At 36.9% G+C, this 12,625-nt stretch overlaps 1 protein-coding gene across 1 annotated transcript in view; it reads right to left on the bottom strand.

The window, feature by feature from the left end:
* Window positions 1-12,048, bottom strand: part of TEX15 (testis expressed 15, meiosis and synapsis associated) — a 54,654-nt gene extending 42,606 nt beyond the window's left edge. Inside the window, exons 1-2 of the mRNA XM_065946536.1 lie at window positions 11,910-12,048; window positions 2,007-2,172 (exon numbers count right to left, since the gene is read on the bottom strand). Of these exons, the coding sequence (XP_065802608.1) occupies window positions 2,007-2,172; window positions 11,910-12,048 (305 nt within the window). The remainder of the gene's footprint in view (window positions 1-2,006; window positions 2,173-11,909) is intronic.
* Between the last annotated feature and the right edge of the window lie 577 nt (window positions 12,049-12,625).

The raw sequence follows: 12,625 nt of genomic DNA on the forward strand, positions 1-12,625 counted from the left end.
CTGATGCTGGGAAAGATTAAAGGCGGGAGGAGAAGGGGACAACAGAGGATGAGATGGTTGGATGGCATCACCAACTCAATGGACATGAGTTTGAGTAAGCTCTGGGAGTTGGTGATGGACAGGGAAGCCTGGCGTGCTGCAGTCCATGGGGTGGGCAAAGAGTCGGACACAACTGAGTGACTGAAGTGAACTGAATAAGATACATTTTCTGACACAGTAGGCACTGAAATGCTCAACCAGTGACTGAATACACATATATTTAGATGATTAATGTGTTTCTGCTTATTTCACACTTAAGAAGTAGTAGATGCAATGTGGATGAGAAATGGAGACTGGTGCATTTTGAGAACTACTTGCTTTTGATGAGACCAGAGATTGTAATACACTCCTCTAAGGGGAACAACAAAAAGAAAAGCTAGAGGCAGTCAATGTTATTAACACTTTCTCTTTTTATCTGTCTATCCTATTTTTCTCTTCTACTAACCATTCTGGTATTTCCTTTTTTTTTTTTAAACCTATGCCTTAAGGCTAATTATGGGTATCTTCTAGCATCACTCATTTAAAATGATGAAATTTAAATGTAGCTTAATTTAACAATTAATTGCCCACTGTGTTGCCAGACTCAGTTCCACAGTATGGACAGAAAAACAAGTAAGATAAAACTCATAATATAGTAAGGAAACCAGACAAAACCAATATAAAATGAGTATCAAATACTATGGGATATAAATGAGTTTGTCTAATTGAGCAAATACATAAATCCTACACCTATTAGTCATTTAGAATGTTCTGTTAGGTCTTGTATTGTTGGGGAATTGTTTTAACTCTCTTGTAATGTCAACGGGGAGAAATAAATGGTTGAAATGAAGTATTAGGGGCCATTGTGAAAAAGGACACAAATTAAAATGCCTAATCTAACTCAAATCAAGGAACAATGCAGGAATTAATTTTTGATCAAACCATTATTTCATTCTGGAGGGGGGCAGCATATAGTCAGTCCATCCTACTTTTGCTCAAAACTGAGGTTTTAGGAAAGACTATGCCACCCGCTAATCCTGCCATTCCTGCCCCTTCTCCCAAACTGACACCAAGTGGGGCAGCATGTTTGAGTCAAGAGGAACTGACTCTAACACAAAAAGAGAGACCAGACACATTCCGAAACGAGTTCTCAGTGTGAGTCCATGAAGTTAGTCAGGTTCACACTTAACATGCAAAATGGTGAAGGAAGCAAGTTCAAAAAATGAAAATGCAGAACCGTGTTCAGAATAAGATCTGTACCTACAAATACAAAATGTTTACAATGAGAACCCCCCATGTGCTGTTATTTTTTCTTATCAAAATTACCTAATGGAATGTGTCTTTCCTCAACAGAAGGGGTCCTTTTTTTTCTTTTGGTCATGTTCTGCGGCATGTGGGGTCTAGTTCCCCGACCACGGATTGAATCAGTGCCCCCTGCACTGGGAGCATGGAGTCTTAACCACTGGACTGCCAGAGAAGTTGCAGAATGGATACTTTTTAAAAGTTAAGCCTCAGAAATTGTGGTTCTAGTGGAATAGTTGGAAACAGCCAGATACAACTGTGACAGATTAAAACATCAACTCAGTCTCTGAAGGACTGAATCAAGAAAAAAAGGCACACTCTAAACACTAATGCTGTTTTATATTATGCAAGCGGCACAAGGCCATCTACAAAACAGCTATTTAACTAAAGTGCTGATGTCATGCTTCCAAAAAATTTACAGGTTAAAGAATTAGAAGGGTGTGTTTAAAACCTGGCTACAATAATGTGTAAAACTTACTAATCAAATCTCATATGTACCTCTTTACTTAAAAGGCTATGTTACAAAAGGCTATGAGATGGCAACAAAATAATGAATAAAACACTTCTGTACTTATTTTCTTGGCAACACTTATAAAATCTCAAATGGCAGAAATAAAAAATTTGTATAAACACCTTACAGGAAAAGCAAACAAAATCTCAAACTTCTTTAGGTCACAGTAACTTACCTCTTAGAAGTAAAATTTTTTTCCAGACTCTCATTGTGAATCAGTTTTGTATCCCCAAACTGCCATGAAGACTGTAGGTCACGGCTTACATCAAGCCGGCACTCGCTGAGAGTATCATGTATGAAACTATACTCTCTAGTATTGGTGTAACAAGGTGACAAGTAAACTAAAAATAAAGAAAAGGGCAAGTGGTTATTTGTGTTTAAAATGACGTCATTGTAGGATAGTTAGGGTCTTTGGGAAGGTCGTGTACACACTGCTATATTTAAAATGGATAACCAACAAAGAACTACTGGATAGTACATCAAACTCTGCTCAATGTTATGTGCTAGCCTGGATGGAAGAGGGGTTGGGGTGAATGGATACATGTGTATGTATGGCTGAGTCCCTTCATTGTTCACCTGAAACTACAACATTGTTAATTGGCTATACCACAAAACAAAATGTTTTTGGTGTTAAAAAAAATAAAATAAAATAACATCATTGCACATCTGCACAATGACAACTATAGATATGTATAAGACACAAAATAACCAAGTACTTGGAAGTTTCATTAACATCTGGGGGCATTTAGATATATTTAAGACTTTATAACAGTAATACAGACTTCCTATACCTGGTATAAATGAAAATAGGAACCTTGTCTTATTCCACTTACCTATTGGGAGTTCTTAAAAGCTGACACAGATATACTAGATAGTATATAGGTGACTCATCTTCAACTTAAGATGTACAGACTCTACAACATGCATTGTTACACAAATCTTGTAGCTCATGTTAGGTTATAAACATTTGTTGTATTTCCCCCAAATAAGGCAATCTATATACTAGTGAACTATTTGGTTATTTTGACTTGCAATAATACCAGAACATCTTTGTAAACTCTTGACTGATATGGTGGCATGAGTAAGAGGTACAGTCTTTCAGAGGACAGTGAGCAATGTTTTAAGCATTGTTATATTAAGTAGATGCATTAAATAATCAAAAACCTTAAGGAAGAGGACCCAGAGGAAATTGGAGAATACAGTTGATTCTTGTTACTTGTGGAAGATGCAGTGTATTAAAGTTGCTGCCAACCTTGAATCAGTGAATACTGAACTATTAATATTAATCTTAGTATAAATTCAGTGTTAGGTTCCTGTGGGCCTCTGGTGACACTTTTGACAATTGGAATGCCATGTGCAGTAAGCTTGCCTGCCAACATCTCTGCAAAATGAGCCAGTCTCATCCGGGTTGGAAACTTGCCACATAACCTTTTCCTGTATAACACTTAGCAGGTGTCTCTGAAATTTTTCCCAGTCTCCTGTTCTGCAGAACCTGCCTGCATCCATTATCACCTGAAACGTGGGAGCTAGCAAGCTCCAGCAAAGAAGGGCTTAACATTCTCCTGACCCTTGGTACCATGATCAAATGTCTCTTTGGCTTTTCACCTTCCAACAATGCTGCCCGCAAGCTTTTTACTAGTGGTCATCTCATGAATCTACAAAAGTAGATTCCATTCTCTCCACAGGAAAGGTACTCAAATGTTCCTTCAACCCTTTCTGGAGAGGCTTGATGTACAAGTTGGTGAATTTTGCTTTCCTTTTTCTGAATGTGCCATATTTTTAGCCAATAGTCCTGTAACTTTATGTTATAGGGTAGCTTATGTAATATGCATTTTCTCTGTAAGGCACATCATAGACCTCTTGAGCTTAGGAACACTAGACAGCATTTCAGCATTACATGGTGGAGACCATTTGAAATGGTGACATCATCAATAAAAATGGAAACAACACAGCACTAAACGGGTGATGAAATGGACACTTAATTATATGACAGCTGGAATAAGATGCAGCGCACTGTCTCATCTGGATACAAGCGCATCAAGTGACTCAAATTTTTCACCATTCTGCATATGTCTGCAAATGACTGAAAGTGCTGCTCTTGAGTGCTGGTGCTGGGGTTACAAACACGTTTCAGCAATAGAAGAATTTGAAAATATGGCAAGTATGGAACCTGTGAATGATGAGGATCAGTGATATATATAAGTTAAGGCAATTTCCATATACATGAATCTAACAAACAATGCTCCTCTGTATTTAACAATCAACAGAATAAGACAGAGGCAAAAAACTAATGCAAAATACTCCAAAGCTCTGTTTTTCAAAAACAACTTATTCTTCACCTCCTTTCCATTTAATTTTCACTTTAATATTTGTAAAAGTTTGGTCATTTCATAAGATATATGATTTTGTGCATGTGTGCTTGTGTTTAACTTATGTTGAAGTGAATACAGATCATATGACATTTTTATAGAGGCTCTGTATATATACCCTTAGCTCAAACTCCCCAGTGTAAACACTTCACATAACTATAATAAAATATGAAAACCAGAAAAATGACATGGGTATAATACACAGACCTCATTACTATTTTACTAGTTTTATGTGCAGTTATGTGTGTGGGGGGGGCTAGTTCTAAGCAATTTTATCACATGTGTAGATTCATGTAACAACCACTATAATCAAGATACACAACTGTTCCATAACCACAAAGATCATTCTTATTCTACTCCTTTACATATAGTCATACTGATAACCCCATTCCTCTTCTCTGCCTCTAAATCCTAGAACTACCAATTTGTTCTCCATCTCTATACTTTCATCATTTCAAGAATGTTTTGTAAATGGAACTTTATATTTACAATATAAAGTTATATTATATTTATAGTTAATATTTAAAACCTATGGAGACTAGCTTTTGAGTCTAGATATTGCTTTGAGATTCAATCAAGCTGCTGATACAGTAAATCTTTTTTTTTTTTTAACTTGCTAAGTAACCCACAGTATGGATGCATCATACTTTAACCATTTACTCAATGGAAATCAGGGTGATTAACAATTTTTGGCTACTACAAATAAAGCTGCTATAAACATTTCCATATAGGTTTTAGTGTGGACGTAAGCATCCATTTCTCTGGGATAAATGTCCCAAAGTAACAACTGCAGGGTCATATGGTAGTTGCATGTTTAGTTTTTCAAGAAACTGTCAAACTTCTTCAAAAAGTGGCTGAATTACCTTACGGTTCCATTGGCTGCATGACTGATCTGGTTTCTCCATATTCTTCCTAGTTTTCGGCATTGCTATTCTTATTTCAGCTGTTTCAACAAGCATAAAGGGACCCCCTACTGGGGTTTTCATTAGCATTTTGTTAATAGCTAAGTTACTGAATATCATTTTCGTGCTTATTTGCCAATTTATACATTCTCTTTAGTGAAATGACTATTCATGTCTTTTTCCTGTTTTCTGGTTGATTCCACTTTATGATTCATCTAACCCAACATTTCGTATTATATATTCTGCATATAAGTTAAACAGGGTGAAAATGTACAGCATTGACCTCCTCCTTTCCCAATTCTGAACTAGTCTGTTGTTCCATGTCCGGTTCTAACTGTTGCTTCTTGACCTGCATACAGGCTTCTCAGGAGGCGGGCAAGGTGGTCCAGCATTCTCAACTTTTAAGAATTTTGCAGTTTGTTGTGATCCACGCAGTCAAAGGCTTTAGTGTACTCGATGAAGCAGATTTTTTCTGGAATTCTCTTGCTTTTTCAATGATCCAATGGATGCTGGCAATTTGATCTCTGGTTCCTCTGCCGCTTCTAAATCCAGTTTGTATATCTGGAAATACTTGGTCACATACTATTGAAGCCTATCTTGAAGGGTTTTGAGCATTATCTTGCTAACATGTGAAATGAGCTAAACTGTGTGGCAGTTTGAACATTCTTTGGCATTGTCCTTCTTTGGGACTGGAATGAAAACTGACCTTTTCCAGTCCTGTGGCCACTGCTGAGTTTTCCAAATTTGCTGGTGTACCAAGTACAGCACATTCACAGCATCATCTTTTAAGATTTGAAATAGCTCAGTTGTGATTTCATCACCTCCACTAGGTTTGTCCTAAGGCCTACTTGATTTCACACTCCAGGATATCTGGCTCTAGGTGAGTGGTTATCTGGGTCACTAAAACCTGTTTTGCACAGTTCTTCTATGTATTCTTGCCACCTCTTCTTAATGTCTTCTGCTTCTGTTAGGTCCATACCATTTCTGTCCTTTATTGTGCCCATCTTTGCATGAAATGTTCCCTTGGTATCTAATTTTCTTGAAGAGATCTCTAGTCCTTCCCATTCTATTGTTTTCCTCTATTTCTTTGCATTGTTCACTTAAGAAGGCTTTCTTACTCTCCTTGCTGTTCTTTGGAACTCTGCATTCAGATGGGTGTATCTTCCCTTTTCTCCTTTGCCTTTTGCTTCTCTTCTTTTCTCAGCTATCTGTAAAGCCTCCTCAAACAACCATTTTGCCCTTTTGCATTTCTTTTTCTTGGGGATGGCTTTGGTCACCACCTCCTGTACAATGCTATGAACCTCCATCCATAGTTCTTCAGGCACTCTATCAGACCTAATCCCTTGAATCTATTTGTCATTTCTTTTTTTTTTTTTTTAATTTGTCATTTCCACTGTATAATTATAAGGGATTTGATTGAGGTCATACCTGAATGACCTAGTGGTTTTCTCTATTTTCTTTAAGACTGAATTTTCCAATAAGGAGCTCATGATCTGAAGTTACAATCAGCTTCAGGTGTGTGTTTTGTTTTGTTTTTTTTGCTAACTATATAGAGCCTCTCCACCTTCAGCTGCAATGAATATAATCAATCTGATTTCAGTATTGATTATCTGGTGATGTCCATGTGTAGAGTCATCTGTTGTGTTGTTGGAAGGGGGTGTTTGCTATGACCTGTGTATTTTCTTGGCAAAGCTCAATTACCCTGTGCTCTGCTTCATTTTGTACTCCAAGGTCAAATTTGTCTGTTACTCCAGGTATGGCTTTCTACTTTAACATTTTAATCCCATATTGATGAAAAGAACATCTTTTTTGTGTGTGTGTTAGTTCTAGAAGGTCTTATAGGTCTTCAGAGAACTGTTCGACTTGAGCTTCTTCAGCATTAATGGTTGGGCACTGTGGTGCTGAATGTGGATTACTGTGATGTTGAATGGTTTGCCTTTGAAACGAACAGAGATCATTGTGTCGTTTTTGAGACCACACTCAAGGACTGCATTTTTGACTCTTCTGTTACTATGAGGTCTACTCCATTTCTTCTCAGGGATTCTTGCCCACAATAGTAGTAATCTGAATTTAATTTGCTCATTCCCATCCATTTTAGTTCACTGATTCCTAAAAGGTTGATATTCACTCTTGACCTCTCCTGTTTGACCACATCCAATTTACCTTGATTCGTGAACCTGACACTCCATGTTCCTATGCGACACTGTTCTTTACAGCATCGAACTTTACTCTTACCACCACTGCATTAATCGCTCAGTCGTGCCTGACTCCTTACAACCCCGTGGACTACAGCTCACCAGGCTCCTCTGTCCATGGTGTTTTCCAGGCAAGGATACTGGAGTGGTTTGCCATTTCCTTCTCCGGGGATTTTCCTCCTCCAGGCATTGAACCTGGGACTCCTGCACTGCAGGCAGATTCTTTGAACTGACTGAGCTACCAGCGAAGCCCATCCACAACTAGGCATCGTTGGCTTTGGCTCAGCCTCTTCATTCTTTCTGGAGCCTATTTCTCCGCTCTTTACCAGTAACATGCTGGATACCTACTGACCTGGGGGGGTGCATCTTCCAGTGTCATATCTTTTTGCCTTTTCATACTTTTCATGGGATTCTCAGGGCAAGAATACTGCAGCGGTTTGCCATTCCCATCTCTAGCGGACCATGTTTTGTCAGAACTCTCCACCATGACCCATCCATCTTGGGTGGCACACAGCATGACTCATAATTTCATTGATTTACACAAGACTGTGGTCCATATGATCATTTTGGTTGGTTTTCTGGGATTCTGGTTTTCATTCTGGAGGTTAGCTATATGTATTTTTTGCATAACTTTTTTTTATCAGGCAGAGTTCTATATTCCTAGTGTGCTGAGTCTTTATCATGAATGTTGATTTCTGTCAAGTTTTTTCTGCATAAATTTATATGATCATGTGATTGTTATTCCTTGTCCTGTGAATACAGACTGACTTTCAGATGCCAAACCAGTCTTGTATCCCTTGAATAAAACTCCCTTGGTCATAATATATAATTCATTTTATACATTGCTGAATACTGCTTCTTTATATTTTGTATAGAATTTGTGTGTTAAGGTTCATGATGGGTATTGGTCTGTAGTTTTCTTTTTTTGTATTAGATTTGTTTAGCTTTGGTACCAGGAAACACTATACTAATAGTTATTCTTTCCTCTTCTATTTTATAGAAGAAATTGTAAAGGATTTGTATTAGCTCCTTTAATGTTGAATAGAATTCTCCAGTGAAACCATCTTGGCCTGGGGATTTCTTTTCCAACAGATTTTTTCAGCTATGAATTCAATTTCTATAATACAGACATATCTTGGGAGACATTGTGTGTTCAGCTCCAGACCACCACAATAAAGTCTATTAAGTGTACAACAGCATTATGTTTAAAAAACAATATATATAATCTTGATTTTAAATACTTTATTGCTACAAAAATGCTAACAATCATTAGCGCCTTCAGGGAGTCACAATCTTTTTGCAACAGTAACATCAAAGATCACTAATCAGATCATTAACAAATGTAACAGCAAAGTCTGAAATACTGTGAAAATTACAAAAATTTGATACAGAGACACAAAGTGAGTGATTACTGTTGGAAAATAGGCACCAATAGATTTGCCAGATACAGTGTTGCCACAAACCTTCACTTTGTAAAAAACACAGTTATCTGTGAAGAGCAATAAAAGGAGGAATGCCTGTAGTTATAAGGCTATTAAAGGATCTATTTAGTACTGTGTGAGTTTCGGTAATTTGTACTTTTTAACAAACTGGCCCATTTCATCTAAGTTGTAAAGTTTATGTACTTAGATCTGTTCATAATATTCTCTTGCTATGCTTTCAATTCTGTGGCTCAGTAGTGATATACTCTGCCATTTCTGAGAGTTGTAGTTTTTATCTCTTTTGTCAGTCTCACTATAGGTAACCTTCCGAAAGGTATATCAACTTCTTTTTTTATCTTTGCAACCAACTCCTTAATTTCACTTTTTTCTTTCTGCTTGTTATGGGCTTATCCTGTTATTCTTTTTCTAGTTCCTTAAGAAGAAAACAGACTACTGGTTTGACACCTATTTTCTAATGGAAGTATTTAGTGTTATAAATTTGAGAGTCATGATTTTGTTCCCCTCAAATTTTGATAAGTTACATGTCCTTTTTTATTCAATCCGATGTATTTTTGTAATCACATGAATATTTAGAAATGTGTTGTTTACTTTCCATGTGTTCAAAGACTTATCTAACGCTTTCTATCATTAATTTCTAGATTATTTGACTTCAGTTCTTTTAAATATGTTGAAATGTGTTTCAAGGCCCAACACATTGGCTATCTTGATGAGCATCAAATTAATTCTTGAAAAGAATGTCTGTTCTACTGTTGTTGTGTAGAGTATATTGTCATAATAATGAGCAAATGTCAATCAGATCTTGTTAGTTGACAAAATTAAGTTCTTCTGTATCTTTGCTGATTTTTTTGTCTCAGTAGTTCAACTGGTTGTTGAGAGAGGTGTACTGAAATCACCAACTGCCATTCCAGATTTACCCATTTTTCCTTTCAGTTCTATCAGCGCTGCTTCATGGATTCTGAAGCTTTGTTGTTTAGGGATACATATTTAGGACTGCTGTGTCTTACTAGTGGATTTATGCAATATCCCCTTCTGTTACAGAATTTTCATTTCTCTGAAGTCTACTGATATAAATAGCCACTCTACTTTATTCTAATAGATTGTTTACATGGCTTACCTTTCTCTCTACACTTACTTTAAACCAACTTTATAGCCCTATATTTAAAGTGCATTTGTCAACAGTATATAGTTGGGTAATGGTTTTTTTCAATCCATTGTGTAAATGTCTTAACTGGTATGAGATAAATTATATTTAATATAACTGATACAATAGGGCTTAAGTCTGCCATTTTACTGTTTATTTTTCCCTCAGTTGTTCAATTCTCTACTTCACTTTTTCTGCCGTCCTGTGGGTTACTCGAACATTTAAAAAATTCCATTTTGATTTATCCATAGTGTCTTTATAAACAACTTTTAATTCTGAGATAACTGTGTGTACGTGTGCTCATGTCCAACTCTCTGTGACCCCATGAACTGCGACCGCCAGGCTCCTCTGTCCTTGTTCCAACTGTCAAACAAAATTAGAAAACTCAAGAGGAGGACTGTCAATTATATTTCCCTGTATTTCTACTCTCTGTTCCGCCTTCATTCCTAATGTTTCCAGCTTCTTTCGTCATTTTCTGTTTGGAAACTTTGTTTAGCCATTCTACACTAAGATTTACCAGTGAAACATTTTTAGTTTTACTTTATCTGAAAATGTCTATTTCAGTTTTATTCCTGAGGTTATTTTTCTGGGTACAGTTCTTTTCTTTCTGCACTTAAAAAATGTTGTGCCACTTCCTCTGGGTTCCATGGTTTCTAATGAGAGATCTGCCATTCAATTTTTCCCCAATAAAATCATTTAGTTGCTGTCAAGCTTTTTTTCCGCTCTTAATTTTCAGAAGTTTGATTATGATGTGCCTTGTCATGGACTTCTCTGGCTTTATCCTGTTTAGGGTTCATTCAACCTTTTGATTGTATGTTGTTGTTTAGTTGCTAAGACACGTCTGACTTTTTGCGACCCCATGGACTATAACCCACCAGGTTCCTCTGTCCATAGGATTTTCCAGGCAAGGATACTGGGGTGGGTTGCCATTTCCTTATCCAGGGGATCGTCCCAATCCAGGCATCAAACCCGCGTTTCTTCCATCTCCTCCACTGACAGGCAAATTCTTTACCACTGCACTATCTGGGATTATATAGGTTTATACTTTTTGCCAAGTTTGGGGAAATTTCAGACAGTATTTATTCAAATACTCTTTCAGCTCTATGCTCTCTTCTACTTTTGGAGCTCTGAGAATAAAGAAATTAGGTTTTTAATTATTGTTTCACAGGTTCCTGAGGCTCTGTTATTTGATGTCTTCTCTGTTGTTTAGGCTGGGTAATTTGTTACTGTATCGTCAAATTCACTACTTCTTTCCAAAATCGTCTCAACTCTTCTCTGGAACCCATCCAATTAGTTTTTATTTCAATTATTGCATTTTTCAGTTCCAAAATTTCTTAATTCTTTATCATATTTTCCATTTCTTTCTTGCAACTCCTTACCACAGGGCAGGAGCAGAATCCACAGAAGCTGCAGGGGCAGGGGACAGCAGAGAGGGGACCGTATGAAGCTCCATGAAGGGAAAGGCACCGGCGTGGGTGGAGGTGGAGAAGGAAGTCTAGGCTGAAAACAGGAACAAACGCTGGGCTGTTTCTTCCTCCAGGTGTTTTGCTGGAATAGAGTGTTCACTGTCAAATAGGTTTGTGACATTCTAAGTTACCCTACTCCCAGTCTTTGGCAAAACAGAACAGACTTTTCTTACGGCTTTTGTGTCTGTAAAAGTTGGCATTTCTCAGTTGTGGTCATCCAGTTTGAGACATGAAGGAAACAAAAAGAAAATGTGAAGAACTTAATGCTATGACAATCCTTAACTCCCAGGGTCCCACACAGGCTCATCTTCTCTCCACCCTTCCAAGTCTTGTTTGTTTTATGTGTGATGTCCAGTGTTTTTAACTGTGTACTTAGTGGGAGTGGTAGGAGACATGTGTCTATCTTACTTTGTGTGGGGAAAAAAGTATGTGTGTTTAAAGAATTAAAGGCCTAACTTAAGCTAATTTTATATGCAGAGTCAAAATAGAAGATGAGCATAAACTAAGATCAGAGAAATGCAGTAATAGTTATGAAATAATCCCATCTTCCATAGAATTATTACCTTTCCCAGCTGTCCTCCTGATCTTGGGAATGGTGAATTTTTTCAAAGGATTGTCATTTATGTCAGTAACAAATAAAGGTTCACTGGTTGAGTTCATTTTCCATAGAGTCTTGTATTTAGCAATCTCTTTCATTTCCATTTTGTTGGTGGCCTAAAATCAACCCAAAGTTATTAAACAAAAGGTCAATAAGTAATAAAAGGCAATGGCAGTAAAACTGTTTAAAAGTTCTTATATGGAATTGAATAGATATATTTTTAGTCACACAACAGATTTCAATCTCATTTTGCAGGTTACTCAAAATAGAAAATGAATTAACTTTTGATTTTATATACTATTTAAAATATTTTGTAGTTTCTTTTTTTTTTTAATTATTACTCATTTATTTATTTATTTTAATATGGCTGCACTGAGTCTTAGTTGTGGCATGCAGGATCTAGCTCCCTGTCCAGGGATCGAACCCAGGCCCCCTGCACTGGAAGAGCAGTCTTAGCCTTTGGACCACCAGGGAAGTCTCTATTTTATAGTTTCTAACAGACATTTTCCTTGCAGTTTAAACCTTCTGTGTTTCCAAAAAGCTTAATAACTTCTAAACAGCAAATTTTTATTAACATTTGGTAAAATTCTTGCCAAGTACCTATTTTTTTAAACATTTTTCCTATGGGCTTCTGCGAATTTAATATATTCTGTGAATAAGAATCTTTGGTTTTTGGAAAAA

Source organism: Muntiacus reevesi, chromosome 10, assembly GCF_963930625.1.
Source record: "Muntiacus reevesi chromosome 10, mMunRee1.1, whole genome shotgun sequence".
Classification (NCBI taxonomy): domain Eukaryota; kingdom Metazoa; phylum Chordata; class Mammalia; order Artiodactyla; family Cervidae; genus Muntiacus; species Muntiacus reevesi.